Source organism: Lingula anatina, chromosome 3, assembly GCF_051362555.1.
Source record: "Lingula anatina isolate TDL-2025a chromosome 3, LinAna3.0, whole genome shotgun sequence".
NCBI classification, from domain to species: domain Eukaryota; kingdom Metazoa; phylum Brachiopoda; class Lingulata; order Lingulida; family Lingulidae; genus Lingula; species Lingula anatina.
The window spans coordinates 20,139,124-20,162,408 of NC_141769.1; the positions used below are offsets into that span (position 1 = coordinate 20,139,124).

A 23,285-nucleotide genomic window follows, 5' to 3' on the forward strand; every position below is an offset into this window, starting at 1 on the left:
CTTTATGTGACCACAGTTTACTCATGTGCCTTACATCATTCCCTTAAACCCTTTCCCAATATCGATTTCAGATATTTTGACACATTTTGTCTTCATCTGAATCGCGTGAACGTTATCAAGTGTCATAAGGCGTACATTATGAAAATATTTAGGTCTTGGAACGTGATTTGATGACTTTTTTAAATGCATATGTATACAATTATAAATTTATAATTAAGTTATTTAATATCAAATTATAAGTTCTGACCGAGTTTTAAAATTTATTTTAGGAGGGGTAAAAAACCCCAACCCCATCTAATATATATTGGATACATCCGTAGGCTTATGTCCTTAGAACTAGGCGTACAAAATGTGTTTTCTAGCTAAAGTTATTATTATGGTGTATGTGTAATTAAAAAAAAAACTACGTAAGAGTGACAAATGGTCATGTGTTTCGAATGCACCCCCACTCTCCGATCAGACATTACTTTTGTATAATTCACAGTCCATCTTCGTTGTAGTTTGTGACTTTACGTCATTTCTTAGTGAAGCGGTGTTGTCCTCAATTTAACTTAAATGTCCAAATTACTAAGAAGAAACCACTTGCAAGAATTATAAGGCTTTTTATAATGCTAGGTCTATAGACGTGATACACACGATATTTTGCAACCCCACAAAATCTGTTTCTTAAAATTTTGGTTCCACCACAAAGCTTAGCACTATCATTCTTTTTTGCTTTATTGATATATTTTCAGTACATAAATAACCATTGTCTGTTGCCCAATTTTGCACAAAATTAAGATAATCCCCAAAACCTCATTAATTGTGTTTCCTCCATCCCAAAAAATATTAAAAATTTCTCCTCATAATTTAGTAGTGCACTGGCATCTACACAGTACATAAATGTATCATTATAATAACATCTTGTTCTTACTGATAACATAATTAGCTTAATTCCATAACAATTCTAAAATGTTAATAACAATGAAAATTCAAAGTAGATGGCAAGATTCTTATTGTGCTGATAAAGATAAAATATGTAAATTCAATACTGATTAGGTACTGTATACTGGCTCATTGAAAAAAGGGAACCGTTTCACAAAAAAATTAAGCTTAGACTGCTAAATCTGGATAGCCAACTATACAAAGTCAACTTTGCGATATTGTCTTACAACTACAATTTTTTAAGAATGATTGGTCCACAGTTGATGAGTAGAATATACATAAATGGGCTACTGACACCACTGCAAGTAAAAGACTTGCCAAGACAATCAAAATGTAAATCAAAGGAAAGTGAAAAGAAAGTAAAAAGACTGGAAAAAATGAGGCAAAATTGATAACTTGGTTAATGAGCGAACAATACCCTAGTTTTGATTAAATCAGAACTTTTCTTGCACCTGTTTTTATTGTTGCCATTTTGTAAGTGAAAAAAGGGGAATAGGGGATTGGTGTAGTGAAAGCCCAACCTTAACCTTTGGATGCTATTCTCATTAAACATATGCATAAAAGACAAAATTTAGACCACAAATACATGTAGATTCATGCAATCTACCAACCTTTTTTACAGTGAGTCATTGCAACTTATCAGTTATTTCTGACCTAGGCTATCTGTAAGATTCTTACAACTGTGAAGTGCAACTTAGCCAGCTAAGTCTTTATAGGCTCAGATTTTAGACTACAAACCAACTTCAAACATTTAGTAAAGCAAGTGCAAGGAATAGTTAGTTTGAAGGCTCTGCCTCCCCATAGGGTGAGAACAAACACACTCACACTGTATGATACATTACAGAAAACATTGGTTAAAAATATACTCTGGAATTTTACATTTTCACTAGTATAGAATCAATTTGATTTCTAAAACTGACTTATTATAAAAATACTCCTGTCAATTTAAAACTTTTTCATAAAGCATATCTGAAATATACTGATAAAATGTTATTAAAAATATTAAAATTTGATATTCACAGATAAAATAGGCTCAAGTCAAAATGACTAAGACAATTATTGAAGCATTATTCAAACCCCAATTTTGATTATTTTCATACAATTAGTGATTCACAAGTTCTTTAACAGAGTTGTACCTAATCTGACTACATGATATCTATCAAAATCTCTCTAAAATCAAGTGACAAAAAATGCCCACAGTTTCAAGCACCATAAAATATGGCTTAAGTAAGTAATATCCTCAACTGTTTCATAATAAACGTCATGTCACTTGAATGTACCATTCTCCAGAAAAAAAGATGAACTTGCAAGGTTTGATAAGTCTGCGTTTACAGGTAGATGTCATAGTTTAATATACATGAGGCAGCTTTATATCGTGGTCAACAATATTATATTATACCAGTTTCTCTAGCCTCCATGTCTTATTCGTCATAATATTTTGATTTTCAAATTCAGGGTCCCCTAGTAAAAGATCTTGCATTTCCTCTTGATCACAGAAGAATCTGAGTTGAGAATACAGTTGAGAATACAGAGTTAAAATTAGGCCTCTCCTCTCCACTCGGGGTCCTCTTGCAACTGAACCTGGCTGACATCCACGGTTACATCTTGAAAAATAATATATTCCCAAAAAATTTTAAATGGTGCAGTAATAATAATAATAATAATAATAATAATAATAATAATAATAATAATAATTAAAATCAATAAATCTTGGACACATTACTTGTGGTACGTCTGAATAACACGACAGACAAGAAGAAAATAGTTGCTCTTGAAAATGGACTTTAAGTAATGAAAATGCAAGATGACAGCTAGTGGATAGTACATGTGCATGCAATTTATTTGAAATTCTGACTTTTCAGTCCTAATGATTTAGATTATTTATAGCCAATAATCTGAGAAAATAAAATATTCAACAGAGAAATTGATTGCAATAAATCCTGCTCGTACCTGACTGCTTAATATTCACTGCAGCAAACCTCTCTACGACATCGTCGAGCTGATCAATAGGGTCATTGTAGTCACATCCTGTGTACGCTTTATTCTCGAGGCACTACTTAAGGAAACTAAACCAAAGAGAAGTTGAAAATAAAGAAAGAATTGCCTACTTTCTTTTGTCTTTCTGTATGGACTTTCATTCACAATAAAAGAAAGAATTGCCTAGTAGACACTATTTTGTCTGTCAGTTTGGAGTTTAATTTACATGTTTTTTAACTTTCTTTTTTTTTCTATTTTTTTTTCATTTAACAGTCTGTCTTAACTAAAACATGATAGCTTTCTCTTTTTAATCTTTCTATCCTCTTTGTTTTGTTTTTTTGTCAGTCTGTCTGAACAAACATTAAAAATTTAATTTATGAACTTTATTAAATCCTTAACATTTCTTTTTTTGTTGGTTTGTCTGTCTGTCTGAACAAGAGTTCTTAGAAACAATGAGATTAAATAAAGATTAAATAAAGGAAAAAAAAATTGAACCTAACATGGCTGATTTGTGTTTGGTTTGAAAAAGTCTTATAATTTGATTGAACTTTTTTTGCTTACTGATCAAATAAATTAAAATAATTCACTTCACCTGTTCCAATGTTCATCTTGCGAAAGAAGAAACGGATTCCCTACAACAATCAATAGGGCCTTTGCTCTTGTGATCGACACATTAAACCTCTGAAAAAAAAAAATTAATCCCACATGTAACTGTATGTGCGGGTGAACACTGAAGACAGTATAGTCTGAGACTAACTGTTCATATCTCTTCTGTGAATTCCGCATCACATGGCATAGTCTCTGCAGTGCCATAGTGGAAAGAAATGGTGATGAAAATAGTATGGACTATAGCTGTTTAAATAACCTTACATTTCAAAATATGTGTGTGCACATCCATATGTACAAAGTCTTATGAATTATGTGTTCACGCATATACACATGCCACAGCACAATCATGGTAATGACACTATCTTTTCAATGGGCAAAAATTATCAAACTTTCAAATGTATACCTTTATAAACACATAAAGTATATAGTATTAGTGATACTCTTACTGCACAGATTAGAACTATAGAGTAGCTTACTTTTTTTATTTTGTTGTGACCATCCAATAGGAATTGGGTAGGAGTATTAAAATTTTAAAAATTAATGGCCTAAAAAAATACGGCATCTGTAAAATTCACGATTTCCCCCCCACTGAAAAAAATCAAGTTATTACCATATGCTGAGGTGGCACTAGCAATTTTTTCTAAAGCCAAATTACTACTTTTTCATCACTTTTTTCTCCAAAATGGTTTAAATTTGACTAAAATAAGTCAAATCAACCCTATTTTGTTTAGCCAATTGAAGTCAGTTTTAGCATTTGGCTTAATTGGGCAGTGTTAACTCTACCCCAGTTTGTGTGTCCACATGCATAAGTGTACAAATGACTGACCTGTGGGTTCTTTAAAAAGCCCAGCTTGAACTCTGCGTCCAGAGCCAGGTAATCGGGGTTACTCCTCACGGTGGACACCATGATGACCCGTCTCTCCTGACCCTGAAATTCCTCCACACTGCCCACCTTTATGTCCCGAAAGTTTTTCTTGAACAGCAGTTGCCTCAGTTTTTGAACCTGTGGAGAGAATAAAAAGGGATGTCTGTGCATTTACAGGCCCGTAACCAGCAATTTCAAAAGGGGGGTTCTTTTTCTGAAAAAGTGGACCTTTTTCCATAAAAACTTCATGTACCTACATGTAGATCAAATTTTACCCACAGTGGACCTTTTCCCAGCAAAAGTGGCAGTTCTTTAAAACCTACGAAACCCCCCCCCCACCACAATTTTAATTTTAATTTTTAAAATTTTTCTTTATACTTGATCACATGTACACTTCTGTAGTTAAAGTAGGACTTTTCATAAGCCTAACATATCTATAACATACTATTAACTCAGATGTATTGTGGCTGTACTTTAAGGTAAATGGAATGTTGGACCTTTAAAGAATGTTGACTACTGGCTCTTTAGAGCTACGCCACATTCTTAGAATCTATTGCCCTAACTCAGCAAAAAGGCCCAGTTAATAATTGTAAACAAATTTGCAAAGTTTTACTAGGCAGCTTCAATTAATTGGCATTTGGCGTGAAGCCCGATTTGATATTGCAAACTGTTGTTAGTAACTTGAAAAGGGAGAGGGACTGGGGAGGGGTTGCCTGTATTCATCATGGAATAAGCTCTGTCATATTTCCCTCACTTGTTTTCTGTAGGGGGAAATACATGTAATTCCAATTTCATTCTGCAAGACTCGGATGCCTCTGGCCTCCAGTAGCTTCTCCACATATCCCAACACAATAGTTGCTTCTTCTGGATTGAAGAATGATGGACTCCTTTCCTCCCTCATGTCCTCCCCAACCACTCCATGGAATACAAAGGGACACCCCGTTTTTGGTAAACCTTCCCAGTTGCAGAGGGACTCCCTGGCAAGTCGGTCAGCACAGGCTTCTAGCTCGTTGTCGTAGAACTGATCGTTTGGAAGCTTGAGGATAGCAGGATGTGATCTGTAGTTTTTGAGGAGTTTTGTGAGGATCGAGAAATGGGTTGTAATGGCCTTGACGTTGGTACAGTACATCTTGATCGTCGTCATCTGAGCCAGGACTCGAACCACCCCTCTTCTTGTACACATCACAGTAGGTCATGTATCTTTCTAAAAGTGAGAGTCCTGTAAGACATTAAAATGATGAGACATTTCATATACATGTATAAATATATAAATGAAGTTATTCTTTATCAAAGAAACTAAATAACTATGAGGTTCAAAAGGTTTTAATTTCACCATTATATGTACAAAAGAGATGAAAGAGACATTTTGTCAATGCTTGAGTACAAAATCTCTACTACCACATGTAAAAGTATTTCAGTGTTTGCAATTTTACCAGAGCTTATAGAACTACCAAAAAAAAAAACTGATCCTTGTCAAAACCTAGTCCTAGTCAAAAGAAAGACTTTCTTTTGTCAAATTTAAAATTATTGAAGGAATAATTCTGGGCACATCCATAGCAGTAAAAATGTTTCATTAATTGCATTACTTTTTATTTTACTTAAATCTTAGAAGCAGAAATCACTGGTCAATAAAAAGCTTTTAGAATAAGTCCTACATGTATATCATTTTACCAGACTCTCAAACACCTTTGTAAATATTATAGTTAATCTTAGTACTTTTGTCCACAATTTTCAACTTCACTTTTCTTTTAGTCATAGTCTTATTTCATTTTTATTTAAGCCCAAGGTAGTAATGTACCTTCCCCTTTTAATGCATTTCATAACACATACACTCACACACACTGGCAGATTAAAACTTTACTATTACTCATATTATCATTTTTATTATAATGGCTGTTGGGGGCATATTATTATAATTAAATATATTAAAAACTATTATAATTATAATTATATATATTAAAAACTTATTTGCAATATAAAACAAAATTTACCTGCATAATTATCACTGCTTCCTTATTATTAATCCAGCAGAGAGCTTCACCTTTGGGAGTTTACAGGGAAATATCAACAAGTGTGCCTTATGTAATCTCATTTAATGGCCTATTAATTAGGCAAATGACTTTATAACTTTATAACTTAGCCTAGTGAGACCCAAGGGAAATTTACAGACTGACCCTCTCAAAGGTCTTCAGGCCCATAAGTCACACCCTTAAGAAATGCACAAAACAATAATGCACAAAATAGGAGACTATCAAATCTGATACAATAATACATTATGTTTAACTGCACAGTCAACATCAAATGTTTTAAAATTATGCACAACAGGTAACACCGACAAAAGTAAAAGCATAAGGCTTCAGGCCCATCAGAGTTCAAGTTTATACTTAGAAAGTGCCAAAATGAGAAAAATGAAAATTTCACAAAAAATGCATAAATTTAATAAAAGTGATAATCTAATAGAGCTGGTTTTCTAATATGAGCTGCATGTCAATCCTAAGAATCATTCTTGTAAGACTAGTTGAAAAAACAGAAAGTAACAGTTTTCTTTCTATAACGTTAATGGTGGCAGTGTACAAAAGAGGTTTTTTGTCAATTTTGATGCAAAATTACATAATGATTAACTGTATAAATACCACCAATTTTTAAATATTTACTATTAAAAACATGGACATTAAAAAAAGGTGATTACCACTGGGCTTCATGCCCAAGGGAGCTCTAAGTCCCACATTGAAAATTCCAGTATGTGAAAGATAAAAATTTTCACAAAAAACTCTATAACTTCCAGAAAATTAACTAATGAGACAGATTTTCCAACTGAAGCTGTATTTCAGTCCTATGTTTCTTTCCTTTAAGTGTAAAAAGAGCAAGTGACATGGTTTTCCTTTCACGGTCACTAAGGAGGCAGTGCCTAAAATAGGGTTTTGTTCAATTTTGATGCAATATTACATAATGCTTAACAGCATAATAACCATCAGTTTTTTAATGATAAAATAAAACTATCATGGATATTCACAAAATGTGTCTAGCCCATAGAGTTCAAAAACACATTGAAAATCCTAAAATCTAAACAAGAGAAACTGTATTAAAAAGAGTTTATTTCCATTTTCAATACCTTTTTTACATGAAAAAAAATAATCGATTTACTGTCATTTTTATATGATCAATTAAAATATGTTGTCAAAGGAAAAATATCAATAGAACAAATTTAAATGTCCAACTTGCTCCATTCTGAGATTCTTAACTTAGTGAATGATTGAATCTGACGAACTTCAATGATATGAGTTCCCTTCCATTTTTGATACTTTATTACACAATGCACAATAAAAGGTGTACTGTCATTTTTATATAATCAACTAACAATATTTTTAAGACGCAGAAAATGTCAAAACAACACTTTTACATATCTAATTTGTTCCATATTGAGACTGTTAACATGCCTAAGAATTAAATCTGAAGAAAAGCCACTTATATGCAAAAAGGCTAATAACTTAATCAAAACTTAACTGATCAAGCTTATTTTCAAACTTGATCTGTATATTAGTCAGACTGATCACTCCTGTAAGTTTCAAGACAAAAGGCTGATTGGTTTTCCTTAAAATGTGTTATCAGTGTTGCATATATGCTGAATAATGGAAAAAAACAGCATAACTTTAAATTTGTAAAAATAGTCCAATCAAGCCAATTTTCGAACTTGACCTGCGTATTATGAATATTCATCAGTTCTGTAAGTTTCAAGCCAAAAGGTAAAATGGTTTTCCACTTATCGTGTTATCAGTGCTGCATATATGCTGAAAAAATGCAGAAAATGGTTCATTTTGATGCAATAATAAATCATGCCTACAATAGCACTGTCAATCAACACTGAATTTTAATCATGCACAACAGGTGACATCGTCAATAACAGGAGCGGATAAAGAGATATTTTCTGACAGTATTCCAAATTATCTTTGTTGATCCCTCCTACATTTTTGATGGTCTTCCAACAGAAAAAAACAGATACCCATCAATATGAACTTTAAAATCTGAAAGACCCAGAAGACGGCCTCAATCCACCCCTGCAATAAGATTACAGTTTCAGGACCAAATTCACATAATGAAAATCCCAATATTTGAATAATGATGACAATGCATAAAATAATATTACATAATGTTTAAAGACATAAAAACCAATGCAACTGGAAATACAGAGAATGTGAAGAGCTTCAGGTGAATGGGAGCTGAAAATGCCAGTGTTTGAATAATAAATTAAAAAGAAAACACAACAAAAATATCCCATTAAAGCTGCTATTCAAACTTTTAATCTTGCTGTAATAAATGATATGAATAACCCCAATGTGTTTGAGGATAATAAGGCACTGTTATTCAAATATATTTTTTTCTTTTGTTAACTTATTTGCAATACTAAACAACATTTACCTGCATAATTATCACAGATTCCTAATTATGTGACACAGTTAAGAGAGCTTAACCTATGGGACTTTACTGGGAAATCTCAACGTGTGTTTTATGTAATCTTATTTAATGGGCACTTGGAAATTAATTAGGCAAATGATTTTATAGCTCTGAATTTAGCTTGTGACTACCCCAAGGGACAATTACCACCATCCATAAACAGTAGCCCCATATAGCAGTCTATAGAGCTGCATTGCTTCCAGAACAGAAAACAATCACTCTGATTTTCCAACACAAACTGCACGTCAGTCTTACAAAACTTTTCAGTAAGTTTGAGTATCATAAGTAACATGGTTTTTCCTTAATGGTCATTCCGGCAGCCATTTCCAAAATAGGGTTTTCTTCAACTTTTATGCAATATAACATAATGACCATCAATTTTTAATAATAAAATAAAAGTATCATGGATATACAGAAAATGTGACATGGAAAGGTCTTCAAGGCCATGGAAGTTCAGAGTCACACTTTCAAAATGCCAAAATGTACCTGTATACAAGAGATAACTGTATTGAATTGATTTTCTTCCATTTTCAACACCTTTTTTTCATATAACAAAGTAATGAATTTACTGTCATTTTTAAATGAACAACTGAGAAAATTGTTGACATAGGAAAAATATCAATAGAACAATTTTAAATGTCCAGTTTGCTCCATTCTGAGATTCTGAACATGGTGAATGATTGAATCTGACAAACTGTAAAGATATGAGTTTATTATTATTTCCATGTTTTGACACTATATTACACAATTACAGTTTACCATCTTTTTTATATAATCAACTAACAATATTGTTAAGATGCAGAAAATGTCAAAAGAACACCTTTACATATCTAATTAGTTCACAGATGAGATTGTTAACATGCCTAAGAATTAAATCAAAGGAAAAAACACTTATTTACAAAAAAGACAGAACTTCACCAGAACTGAACCAATGGAGCTTATTTTCGAACTCCATCTGTATTTCAGTAAGACTGATCACCCCTGTAAATTTCAAGACAATTGGCCAATTGATTTTCCTTGAAACGCGTTATCGGTATTGCATACATGCTAAAAAAAGTAAAAAAACAGCATAACTTCCATAAAATTGGTCCAATCACGCTGATTTTCAAACTTGACCTGCGTATTATGTATATTCATTAGTTCCATAAGTTTCAAGCCAAAAGGTAAAACGGTTTTTCACTTATCGTGTTATCGGTGTTGCATATATGCTGAAAAAAGTGAAAAAACAGCATAACTTCCATATAGATGGCCATATTATGCTGATTTTCGAACTTGACCTGCATATTATGAAAGCTCATCAGTTCTGTAAGTTTCAAGCCAAAAGGTAAAACGGTTTTTCACTTATCATGTTATCGGTGGTCAAAGTGCACGGCGACGACGACAGACGCAGGTGATGGCTATAAGTACAGACACATCTGTGTCTGTACATAAAAATGCACTCGATCCAAAAGCTGGAAAAAATTGTCTTATGTGCAAATTACCTTGCCTAGATAATAAATTTGGCCGGATGTAATGTTCATATTTGAGATTTCAAATTGTGACAATCTTGGTGACCAGTTTTCAATCATTACGTCTGAAGGGCTGGTTTGTCATACTGGATCCCTTCAGATTTTTCAGATGTTATAATAAAAAGTTCTCCAAAATGTGCCCTGTCACCGTCTTTATATGAATGATATTAAAGGGATAACAATTCTTCATATGGGATTCAAAATTCTACAATAAATATATTGTAAACAATCAATAGCAATTAAACTCTTGGAAGAGCATGGCTTCTCAGAATGATAAACATGTTAACAACAGACAGAAATATAAAATCCATGTAGCACCAACAAAGCAGTTAGCGCAATTATTCTGAAATCTGTGCTTGCTATCGGACCATGTGGACCTTCATGTATGGCTACCCACCATAATAATCTCTTAAGAAATGAAAAACAACCAACTTTGAATGTTGCAACAAATTCTTTAACCACTGGTAAGTATGGGAAAGCTGATGTTTACCCCAGGAAAATCCTGTTTTATGGCACTTTTCCCACCAATCCAATTTGTTATTCCTTTAATTTATAATGAAAAAATGAAGTAATATATTGATTTATAGATTTCTATGGCATATCTATATCGATTACATTCCTTCAAAATCTTTACGAAATAAAATGTTGTTTCTCTTTTAACACAGACACTCAATGTATTTCAAATTTATGACAGTTACTGATTTTTCATTTTTTGTGTGTAATCAGCAACATACACCCTATGAGTGTCAAACTGTTTGTTTTACTTCAAATTTGCTGAGTAGCTGTGAATGATAAAAATAATAAGCTATCTGTCGTGTTGTCCATGTGCACTTTTGCTGTTCAATAATGTTTCTTTGCCATATATATGATGATGAAACACATCAACTTTTCTTTTTCCATCTTCTGAAAAGTAAGTCTTTGAAATAAAAACTTTTTCAAACAACTGTGAACCTTTCTAAAGTTTTAAAGAGGTGTGGTTATGTCAGCTTGTGGATGAAATCCTTTGAATGTGCGGTCGTAACGCTGACATGGTAATCAAAATGGCCTCCTGAAATAATAAATAAACAACACTATAGGTATAAACTGAATTTCAGCAGTAATTTATCCAGATCTTTACGCTTGGTTTAAACAAGTGGTGTAATCAATTTTTGTGAAACTCCATGGATTCTCTATATTTATTGTTAAAATTTTACTTTATTCATCTAAAGTATAGGTTTTCTTACTAAGAAGTATTTTACATGCATTTTTAAGGCTAAAATTTACATCTAATCAAGGGCAAATTTGAGGAGCTGTGATTCATTATAATTTCACCCATCAAATCTACTTAACAAAATTTAAAAAAATCATAAATGGGCAATCTGCCAGCTGTGAGCTCTGCTTAGTCCTGCTGTATAGGCACAATTACAACGGTCCATAGAGCCCTGCTGCATAACTTACCTCAGTTCTTATAGTCCTACTCCCCTGACCAGGGCATGTGTTAAGATAATGGTCAAACAGTAAACTAGGGTCCTCTATGTCCAACTTAGTGTCCACCTCCAGACTGGCCTCTAGACCCTGGACACCACCATATACTATTAGTAAGTGTCTGGAATATAGAGAATGACCAGGGAATTGAGTAATCACAGGGTGCTGAAAATGTGATTTTGAGGAATGTGGTATTATATTTCTGTGCTCTCATATCCCAAACCGATACAGCTATAATTTTTGAATAATTTCAAATTCAAGGTGAAGGATGATTTGCAAAACTGGATCTGGGTTTCTTGCAAATCATAAACTTTATGTGACTATCTAACAACAAGCTATGGCTAATTTGTTGGCATAATAAAGAAATGGTTATTTACAGATAGCTTAACAAAACAATAAATTGCAGCATTTCCAAAATCTGGAATCTCACCTAAAATCCTTCATTTTCAGAGTGTCCACATTTTCCCCTCTTTCTGAAGTCCCAATCATCAAATCATATCCACCGTCATAGGGAGATTCTGTGAACACAGAGCTGAGACTGTCAGCTAGACGCACACTGTATCCCCAGTAAAGGTCCTCCTTCTGTCTTGGAACAGAAGGTGGGACGACTTTGCCTTTCAGAGTCTTTTTATCTAGGTAAGACGCAAGAATTGAAACCAAAAACTGAACTATAAAACCAGTATCTTCTTTACAAACACCCAATTCTGTTAAAATACTTCAAACTAATGTGTTAGAAATAGATTATTATTCAAAATAAGATATAAAAATTATTTTCCCTGTAAAAAAATTTCATCTGATTCCAAACAGCTTAAACCACCATCAAGCAATCTTGCTGACAGTAACTTACTACTGCCCGGAAAGAGACCCAAATTATTTTCATAGGCAAAATCTTAAAATATCATTTTAATTTGTCTTGTTTTGCAAAAGAATACAGCCAAAAGAAATATATAATTATAGTTATAACAAATATTGTATTATCCTAATGATAACTTCTTTCCATTCATAGTTTAATGCGAGAGGAAGTATCTATGTTAAAATATCTTAGAAATACTGTATGATTTTTCACAAATATAAAGTCAAATCAGTGACTTCAGATTATCAGTGTGATTCAAGTCTTACATGTATTACCTGATTGTGTAGACTTTAATTTCACAGTTACTCTCACACCAGTTTGTAATTGTAAATCCACTTGACACTCCTGAAAATGTACAACATCTGTAGGGAACAACACACAACTGGAAACAGAGTAGCTGTTTTATAACATGGAAATAATGGCATGCTGTTTTGGCTCAACAATTACTTTAATTCCTAAAGTGACTGCTGTATATTCAATCTTAATTACGAGTCACTAAAGTAAACAGAGTTTTAGTCAAAAAGTTAAGGTGAACTTTAAGTGTGTAGTTCCTTTGTGAATATTCTTGATTTATATAATATTATTATCATTCTGAGTCACAAACCTTCCTTAACCCAATGTTAACATAAGATCCTTTCCCTTCTTTAACAGGTTTGTCCAGCACCACACCTTCCCTGTAGTTACACTCGTCCTCTGCCCGCATGTGGTGGGGACAGTCCAGAGGATTCAGAAGACCTGGAAGCAGAAATATTTGGCAAACTTAAAGATGCACTTGAAATCAAACTTTTGCCACAAACCCGGCCAAATGCCACTGTATAGTTTCAAATAGCATATCAACTTAAAGAAATATCAAATGGCATCATTTCATATTTTCCAAAAAATGATATATGGACAGATTATTGTGCTTTCTTTGTGTGCTATAAATATCCCTCAGCTGTCTCTTTGAAAAAGTATGCACTTGCACTCACAGCTATACATCCATTCATGAGAGTGAGAGTGATGATACTGCAATGTGCACACAGTACTTTGTCTTTAGCTGACCTTTATGAACTAGATAGTCAGAAAAATAGGTCAATTTATGACCAAAGTTTAGAAGAAGGTCCTGTTTTAAAGCTATTTTTGGCTGAACTAGAGATTAATTTGATTTATGATTGGCATGCTGACTTTATTTCAGTTGTATAAAAACTAGCAGAAGTAGTTTATATGCGTTACTGGAAATTCAAATCTACACTTGCTTAATATGTATCTTAAATTTTATATACACCTTTTTGATTCAGAACATCCAGGCACAGATACATTTGGTAATTTTTTTTTTTTTTTTGGCAATTTTGATTTTATGCATTATTTTAAAAACCATTCTGATAGTAGTTATGTAGCATCTAGGGCAGCAGAAAACAGTAAGGCTTGATTCTTTGCAACAAGAGATAATGATCTTCCTACACTGCAGTAAATCTACATGATACTAGTAACTGACAGACATGCAAATAAACTGTTTTTTTTAAGTCATTATTTGGTTCAAAATGAAGAATTCTTTAAGCAAAACTTTAGGTAACTTTTAAAACTTAGTCTGCTAACTTTCTGTGCAGTCTTTGCTTTCAGTTCTTTTCCTTTAGTGAAAGGCTCTCCACTCCAGAATACAAAGACTCACTTTGCCAATCAAGATAATTAAAACACTACTCTGAAATAAAACAGCCAGAGACAATGGTTAGAGGAATAACATCAGACCTGCATACTGTAGATCAGTGTGCTGTGGAAACAGGGACTTTCTCAGGTATTGTGGACACTCCAGGTACTGCAGTATACGGGCCAGCTGGACATTAGCATGTCCCTTCTTACCTACGCCCGTGTAGAAACCACTGGTTGTACTGAAATATATATAACAAAGCTAGCTGCATTTGGGGATTTTAAAATGAGGAGATCACAGCTGCAGTATTGATGAGAATTGACACAAAATACAATGAGATGCTTTTGTACTGTTATTAAAATAATATAATTTCTTTTACAGACCAAAATAACATGCCAATCTCTCTCTATATTTCTAATTTCACTTTGAATAAAACAAAATATGTTATTTCAATCTTGAATAAAATATAAACAGCAAAACAGACAAAGCAAAAAAGCTTCCCTGCCATAAATATTTCTGAAATAAACATGCTAGCTATGCAACTAGTAATAAATGTGGGTTTATCGCAAGGCATTTGTATTGCATTTAAAAACTGCCACTATTTCTTACTTTTCAGCTGATCCCGTCTCGTCAAAGATGATCACTTCATCCACCTTGAAGACTACTGCTGCTCTGGCTATCTGCAACCAGGGTATATATATATATGTTGCAGGCCAGATTGAAATCCAGGCTGGTGTAAAATCGACCATAGTCAAATTTTATTTTCAAATGCTATGTTTGTTTTCGCAAATTCTTCCTGAAATGTAACAACTAGATTATATAGGATACACGCCATCTTTTGTACTCATGGCCACTATAATGAAGTGGGCACCTGAAAGACAACATCATAAGAAGTGAATGGAAAAAAGCAGGACTCTCGCCTGGGTATGAGGTTAAAAATATATATATGTCATAAACAATTAAATAGTCAGGATTACATTTGTCACCTGATTTAAATCTTCCTAAGTCAAATTGGAGTTTTGATCCTGAATAAGCCCAATTAAAATCTGAAAATAAAATTTGACTATGGTTGATTTTACACCAGCCTGGATTTCAATCTGGCCTGCAACATATATATCACACACACATACACATAAACCTGTATGATCAGTAACAAAAACCTATATATTGTAACCAACATCAGGGAAAAATAATGTGTTTGCCTTAACATCCATGTAAAACATTCATCACAATAGCAAACAAGAGAAAGTATTCATATTTTCTGTACTTTCAAGAGTACATTCATGAACTAAGCTCATCATGAGCAGTGCTGCCACCAACACAAAGTTTAAGAGGCATTCTTTTTTAAATAATAATTATAACTATAAATTCTTTTATGGCACACATTCCATTAAAAAATCTCTGTGCGTCCCACAGAATATCTAAAATCAATTTTTTAAAACAGTGAAAATAAAGAAATTTAAATTACACTGACAATAAAAAGAATCCTCAAGAATTTTCTTTGATATAATTGTCATTAATTTCCCACCTGTCCTGCCAAGTATGTCCTCAACTCTGGGGACTGGGCATTGTCCAAGATGGACCCAGGCAAGGCAATGCTGACTGTCCTTGTTATGGCATCTGATAGAGAAGCAAATTTCAGAAAATACATACATACATACATATGTACTTAACTAAATTATCATAATGAACATAGTTGTATAGACTAAAGGCAAATTAGCAGTTAAAATGCTACAACCATAACTTACTGTAACTTGGATCACATCAAACAAATGATGAAATATTTCATTTTAATACTTTTTTAAAATACAACTATTAAAATGAAAGTTACTGTAATTCGAAGAGACATATTTTCTCACCTAACACCAATTATAGTAACACTTTGTACAACATCACTGACCTTCTTCTTTCTTTTCTTTATTCTTGGGATCGTCATCAGTTTTCCTTTTCTTATGTTTTTCTAATTCACTAAGCAGTTTTTCTTCCTTCCATTTTCTTCTTTGGGCTTTTACTATTTAATTTAACAGTGCAGTGTTTACAGTGATATTACCTTACAGTCACATGATATATTATGGGGGCGTCTCGATAGTCCGAAGGTTCATTGGTCCGAAGGTTCATTAGTCCGAAAAGTGGTAACATTTTCATCGATTTTTTTAATCAAAGGTTCATTGGTCCGAAGGTTCTATAGTGAACATTCGGACCAATGAACCTTCGGACCAATGAACCTTCGGACTATCGCTACGGCCCCTACATTATTAGACGTTTCATACAAAATGGTTGCTCAACTGTTGTTTGCAATTTGATTTATAACTACAAATGGCTGTAATAACATGATTTTGTCTTCTACAAGCAAGTTGGACATCTTCAACTACCAATAATAATCCAAACATAACCATTAACAGTATGTATTCATTGCCAATTATTGCCCAATTATGCCATAAAACCAAATAACAATTGCTCCTTTTGTATAAAGCTGACTTACTTTCTTTCCAGTTTTTGTGGTTTATTTGCTGTAAAATGAATATTGATCACATGTATAAATCACTATTAGCCCAGATCATCACAGTAAGCCATTAAAGTGAATATAAAAAGACAATAATAAATAAGCTAAAAAAAAAATGATAATAATACCAATAATTCATAAACAAATAATAAAAAATAAAGAAATAATATAGACAACTGCCATGTTTGTTGGGGCTTGTCTCGATGGTTATTCTGGGTATTTTCTCAAAATGCATATAAAACGAGAATATGAGTGCTCAAAACTGATTAAGAAGACTGGGTGCGGGGGGGGGGGGGGGGGGGAGGGCGAAGGACTTCGAATTTTATTTAGTACATGTACCATGATTTTTTGACGCAATACACAAGCTTAAACAGATGGAAGCATCAAAACACAAAACACTGCTCTTTACTTAATTCAATGACGATTTAGTATTATCATCACCTCTGTCGACTTCTTGTAATCTTGAAATGAATCCATCTCACAACACGCACCTTGTCTCTCCACGATGTGACACAGTTTTATCCTAGCTTGACCTACTTACAAACAGTGACATCTATCGGTGTACAAACCAAGACAGGCTACTTTATTTACCCGCAGTCAGTCCATAGATACCTTGAAATTTGATCGACGTATTGTTTAAACCCATGTGACACCATACGAATTAAGAATTCAGTATTATAAAGGGTGCAAATAGGTCTTATGATTGTAGAAACAAAACTCTGAATACTGCAAAGATAACTGTTCACGAGTTGTTGAAGATTTTCGATCGGTTTGTCGATCAACAATACGTTGCCATCTTCAGTGACCCCATTTTCTCTGACCGTGGCGCTGTCCTCTGCGTCAGGTTGCGGCCAGGTAAAGATAATTTGTTATCAATTACGTATCATATGAGTGGGTACATTTGACTTGCAGATATGTGTAGTGTTATCAGGGGTATAATTTTTCATTGGAGAATTTAAATTTACTCTACAATCAATACTATAGTTTCACTTTTTGATGTCCATTTTCCGTTCTTTTTTTCACCTCGTACCATCTTCATGGCGGGGTGTATACCGCCGTACAGTATGGTGGAAATTCAGAGGCTTTATGCTTTAAATTTCGAATGAGTGATGAATTATTTATTTCAAATTATTTGTACTGGATTTTATGAGTCTGATAGTGAGTTTTTGTCTGTTCATGATTTCTGTCCTGATTATATGAATCCAGGCAGTGGAAGCTGTTACTGCCTGCGGTTTATTAGTCAGTGTTAATAAAGATTATACACAACTTTTTTTACAACTTTTATAATGACTTAACTGAGCAGTTTAGAATGTATATAAGGGGCCGTAGCAATAGTCCGAAGGTTCAATAGTCCGAAGGTTCATTGGTCCAAATATTCACTATAGAACCTTCGGACCAATGAACCCTTGATTAAAAAATCGATGAAAATGTTACCACTTTTCGGACCAATGAACCTTCGGACCAACGAACCTTCGGACTATCGAGACGCCCCCGTATATAATACATGCACCAGTATTTACATGTATGTAAACAAGACTATAATTTGGTTTGTTATTGTGAACATTATTTAATTTTTTAACTCTTAATTTTATTTTTGTAGTGAGAGATGGATTTCAGTCAAGGCCATTATGCATATTGTGTTGGTTCAGCATTTGAAAGTTCAGCCAAATCAACAGACAAGTAAGTAAATTAGCTGAGTTATATTCAGATATGCATATTAGATAAAATGTTTTGTCAGACATCTATATGAAATAAAAATAATTAATTTAAAGGTTGTTACACCTATATATAATACTGGGCATGCAACTATTAGAGCATGGAAAAATATTTGCATAGTTATATCACATCTGCAGGGTTCTGATGAATCACTTGGTAATTGACATACCGTATATACAGGTGGCTACACACAGACTTGAAACCAGTCCTTTAAAACATAGTAATGGACGTTAAAAATTACGGTTTGGATCTCCATGAAATTTGGCACAGTCGTTGAGAGTGTAAGAGAAAGATACAGAGAAGATGATCTAATCTTAATATTACACTATTTCAGTGGCCTTCCAACCCCAGTGGAGGTCCGAGACAAGACATGGCTGGTCTATTTTAGCTTACCCAAACAAGTGCCAAATTGGAAGAAGAAAAAACGCACAAAAACTATAGTATTTGTGGCCGATAGCTCTGTAAGGATAATAAGTGAAAATTCCATGACATTGTGCTCTGTAAAGGTTTAATGTACATTGTAAGGCCTAAAGTTAATATCAAGTTATTCTGTGCATTGAGTAATTGAAATGTGCCAGTTTGCACTCAAGCAAATCTTTATTTTCCTGTAAATACCTATATATAATACCTGGTTTGTGGACATTTTTCATTATGATAACTACAATAGATTATTTATCATGATAAAAGTTTTGATAGGGATGGTTGCAAGATGAGCCTCTATCTATTTTTTTTTTCTTAAGGAATCTTTGCCTGCATGGCTTAGTAAAATCACTAGCTGCCCAGATACAAGAGATGCATTGATATATCATGTTGTGGTCCTTCAAACCAGTGGGAAAAGTACTATAGAGGTGGATGCTCAGTTAAGTGACTACCCACTTGGTGTCCTAGCCCTGGTCAGCCAGTGTTTAAAACTGTCCACAAAAGAGAAGAACCTTTCAGGACTTGTGGAATTGATGATTTTAGTAACTTTACAAAAAGGTAGGATTGGTGAATTAATTGTAATATAATCAGAGAGAGAGAGAGAGAGAGAGAGAGAGAGAGAGAGAGAGAGAGAAATTGCTCTTAGACTCTAAAGAAGTGTCTTAACCATTATGATAAAGATAGCACTGAAAAAAAAGTTTGCAGAATAACAAATTGAAATGCAATACTTGGTCTGTTTATTTTTAAATTGGTGAATATAATAAATTCCTAAGTGATATTTCTTAAATTGTGACTATGTTTTCAATAATCAGGATAATCAATAATCAAGATTAGATAGCTTGTCATGTTAGGAATTTTCTTATTGAAATATGTTCATCATAATATGGCAGTCATATTGTGACACATTGATTTATAACTGCACAACAAAAAGCTGAGTGAGAAAAAAGATCTTACAATATACATTCATCTTTAGATGTATATTTTCAGTATAAACAAACAAATAAATGAAATGATCGATTTTGAATTAACACATGTACGTGATAGTTAACACATCAGGTATGTTGTAATGGATTGCAAGCAATTATTTGGTTAATAATCAAAGTGTTTTTAATTAATTTTTAAAATTTCTATTGTATTTTTATAGAACTCCCGATTCTCAGGAACTGCTCCCTGCCAGACAGTCTTCGACAACAAAGGGTGGGCTGTTATGATACTGTGGAGCTGTTTGTAAGTGTTTTAATGAAGGCCAATGATTGTAATGTCGTAATTATTGCTTTATGTTGTTGACTGTATCGTAACAGTTCTTGTTTTCTTTTTAGATAAGTAAATTTGTTTATTTATAAGTAATGTTTCATTCTGTCTTATTTCAATAAGATAGAAATACAGTTCCCATCCCTGCTCAAAAAATTAGTTCCTAGTATTGCTAATGTAAATTTAAACGCATGTTATAGCCATTCAGTTGCAGTGTTAAGAGGCTTTTCCAGGAACCTATATATTGAGAACTTTTTTAAACATTCTTTTATAAATTGTGGATGACACCTGGATATTTTTATCTCTGGAATACGTGTACCACAAATGGTCCCACTGGAATTGATGTATTTGGCCCTACAGTTCACTAAAAGCTGTTTTTCCTTTTGTAAGTTGACATTTTCTCTCCAGAACTACATCAGCCAAGTACCAGAGGTTGAGTCCATCTTGTTTGTGAATGATGCTTGCCTTACAGACGTATTCTTCAAGATGTGTGACAATTTTAAGAAGGCAGGTTTCTTTTCTTTTTTTAAAACAAAGACTATTAGAGAAAGAAGCTGGTATAAGCTGTATTTTTGATTTTAAAATGATATATTTTATATTCAGTGGTAAACCTAAGTATCAGGTCATATATGCTAACACACTACAATATATAATTATACTACTGATATTGATATTGATAAATCCAACAAGGCAAATAATAACGATTTCAATTTTAGGACAAAATGGCTAAGCTGAAGAGAGTTGCCATCATGAACTGTCCACGTATCACAGACAATGGTTTATACTGGTTAGCCCAGCTGGTCAATGTGGACACACAGGTTAGTGGTCAGCCTCTTGCCAGGGGGATGTTATGCCCCTATTTCACACAGACCACGAATCCCACGAATGGCCATGAATTGACAAATTTTACGATTCGTGGTTGAATCGTAAACAGTTCGTGAAGTTCTTAACAGATTCGTATATATTCTTAGTCAGTTCTTGCACTTCTTGACCAACAAGAATTGGTGGCAAAAACTTTGTTGCCCCTATTTATCACAGACCACGAATCCCACGAATTGCCAGGAATTGAAAATTTCAGGATTCGTGGTTGAATCGTAATCAGTTCGTGAAGTTATTAACAGATTCATATATAATCGTAGTCAGTTCTTGCAATTCTTGATCAATCGGGAATTCGTGGCAAAAAAATTGAGCTGTTCAAAGTCTTGGCCACGAACTCCCGATTCCAAAAAATCGTAGTGAATTTCTGGACAATATTCGTGCAATTCCAGCCGAATCCCACGAATATTCGTAACACTATTGCACCTGTATCATAACTGAATCGTGAGCATGTCGAATTAGACCAGAAAATTTCACGAATCCTCACGAATCCTGATATTTGTCAATTCCTGGCGATTCGTGGGATTCGTGGTCTGTGTAAAATAGGGGCCTTAGTGGTCAGCCTCATGCCAGAGGGACGTGAGCAATGGGGTCTGTTGTTGGTTTGAATGCTTTTGAAATTGTGTGTGGATAAGTGGTGGTATTGAGGTCCCCACAGGGAAATTTCTCATTCTTTGGTTGGTCCTAGGTATGAGATTGAGTTAGTTTATACAGTGTATTAAAATCATGTGTGTGTGTATGTGTATGTGTGGGGTACGTACAAGCTGTATTGTAAACATTGTTACAAATACATCATTGTAGCAGAAATCAAGTGCATCTATGTATATACTGTAACATTCAATGTACATATGTAACTACACTGCAGGCTCTACTATTTACTAATCAAAATGTCAAATGCAGTCAGTGAATCACTTCTGATTTCAGTAATATACTAAGATATATTTAATAAATATATATATTATATTTTATAGTTTTCTATTGCGTCTCTTCCCAGGTGACAATAGCAGATTGTCCCAAGGTGACAGAGCTGGGGCTTTCATACATACAGTATGAAATGGGGATACAAGTGGATACATTAGAGGGTGAAAAAGAAACAGGTATATGATCCTATGGAGTGTATTCTGGTATGATGTGGTTATGGTGCTGTGTAAGACTAGTGTCTCTATGCAGCTGTAGAATTCAACCCAGTCAAGGGATGAATTTTAAGAAAATTGCCTTTTCGAAGACTTTTAGCCTAATATGAAAAAATGTTCATTCATTGGTTATGAAAATCTTTGAGCATTGCAAATTTAAGCTTTTCTTATGAAGTTGCCACCGAGTGCTTTATTTATGCACTTTATCCCTTATATTAACTCAGATGATTGAACTTAAAAGTGATTTTGTTGTAAGGATGATTTGTTTTCTTGTTTGAAATAGTTCTGAAAGGAACGTTATGTGGAATCCTTGCACCATTTTTATGTACAGACACAGATGTGTCTGTACATATAGCTATCATCTGCGTCTGTCGTCGCCGTCGCCGTCGCCGTCGTCGCTGTCGTCGCCGTCGTCGCCGTCGCCGTGCACTTTTACCGATAACACGATAAGTGGAAAACCATTTTACCTTTTGACTTGAAACTTGCAGAACTGATGAATATTCATAATACGCAGGTCAAGTTCGAAAATCAGCATGATTGGGTCACTTTTAAGGAATTAATGCAGTTTTTTCACTTTTTTCAGCATATATGCAGCACCGATAACACGATAAGTGGAAAACCATTTTACCTTTTGACTTGAAACTTACAGAACTGATGAATATTCATAATACGCAGGTCAAGTTCTAAAATCAGCATGATCGGGTCTATTTTAGGTAATTTATGCTGTTTTTTCACTTTTTTCAATATAAATGCAACACTGATAACACAATATAAGAAAAACGGATTGGCCAATTGTAATTATACTCACAGGAGTGGTCAATCTTACTAAAACGCAGGTTGAGTTCGAAAATCAGCATAATCGGGCCATTATTTTAGAAGTTATACTGTTTTTTTCACATTTCCTCAGATTCAATTCTTAAGCATGTTAACAGTCTCATTATTTAACTAATAAGATGCCTTAAAAGTGTTTGTTTGATATTTCCTGCATCTTTACAACATTATTAGTTAATTATGTAAAAAACATGGTAAACTTGTTATCATGTATTGTGTAATAAAGTGTCAAAAATGGAAATAAACTCATATCATTGCAGTTTGTCAGATTCAATCATC

General features: G+C 33.6%; 4 protein-coding genes across 6 annotated transcripts in view; 2 read left to right on the plus strand and 2 right to left on the minus strand.

Moving 5' to 3' along the window:
- Positions 1–699: 699 nt before the first annotated feature.
- LOC147763043 (RNA helicase MOV-10-like) overlaps positions 700–23,285 on the minus strand; it is a 296,407-nt gene continuing 273,821 nt past the window's right edge. Inside the window, exons 1-6 of one of the 2 annotated variants that reach the window (XM_087007837.1) lie at positions 10,309–10,441; positions 5,130–5,594; positions 4,337–4,513; positions 3,494–3,582; positions 2,875–2,990; positions 700–2,528 (exon numbers count right to left, since the gene is read on the minus strand). In XM_087007837.1, the coding sequence (XP_086863963.1) occupies positions 2,978–2,990; positions 3,494–3,582; positions 4,337–4,513; positions 5,130–5,558 (708 nt within the window). In that variant the 5' untranslated portion in view covers positions 5,559–5,594; positions 10,309–10,441 and the 3' untranslated portion in view covers positions 700–2,528; positions 2,875–2,977. Of the gene's footprint in view, positions 2,529–2,874; positions 2,991–3,493; positions 3,583–4,336; positions 4,514–5,129; positions 5,595–10,308; positions 10,442–23,285 lie in introns of those variants that run through there. The other variant, XM_087007838.1, reaches the window with a different exon arrangement.
- LOC106158205 (28S rRNA (uridine-N(3))-methyltransferase) lies at positions 10,768–17,371 on the minus strand. The gene is made up of 11 exons (XM_087007835.1): positions 17,221–17,371; positions 16,759–16,786; positions 16,177–16,287; positions 15,805–15,896; positions 14,886–14,956; positions 14,378–14,517; positions 13,257–13,387; positions 12,928–12,997; positions 12,230–12,431; positions 11,773–11,920; positions 10,768–11,383 (listed from the first exon to the last, which is right to left on the minus strand). The coding sequence occupies exons 1-11, from the start codon at positions 17,254–17,256 to the stop codon at positions 11,318–11,320; spliced, it is 1,095 nt and encodes a 364-aa protein (XP_086863961.1). The 5' UTR covers positions 17,257–17,371; the 3' UTR covers positions 10,768–11,317.
- LOC147763044 (uncharacterized) lies at positions 17,396–20,775 on the plus strand. The gene is made up of 7 exons (XM_087008728.1): positions 17,396–17,634; positions 18,380–18,459; positions 18,830–18,956; positions 19,236–19,473; positions 20,060–20,142; positions 20,575–20,673; positions 20,770–20,775. The coding sequence occupies exons 2-7, from the start codon at positions 18,386–18,388 to the stop codon at positions 20,773–20,775; spliced, it is 627 nt and encodes a 208-aa protein (XP_086864854.1). The 5' UTR covers positions 17,396–17,634; positions 18,380–18,385.
- The window catches only part of LOC106160503 (uncharacterized), a 67,079-nt gene continuing 64,651 nt past the window's right edge, over positions 20,858–23,285 (plus strand). For both annotated transcript variants that reach the window (XM_087007831.1, XM_087007832.1), the window contains exons 1-2: positions 20,858–20,984; positions 22,037–22,139. In XM_087007831.1, the coding sequence (XP_086863957.1) occupies positions 20,889–20,984; positions 22,037–22,139 (199 nt within the window). In that variant the 5' untranslated portion in view covers positions 20,858–20,888. The remainder of the gene's footprint in view (positions 20,985–22,036; positions 22,140–23,285) is intronic.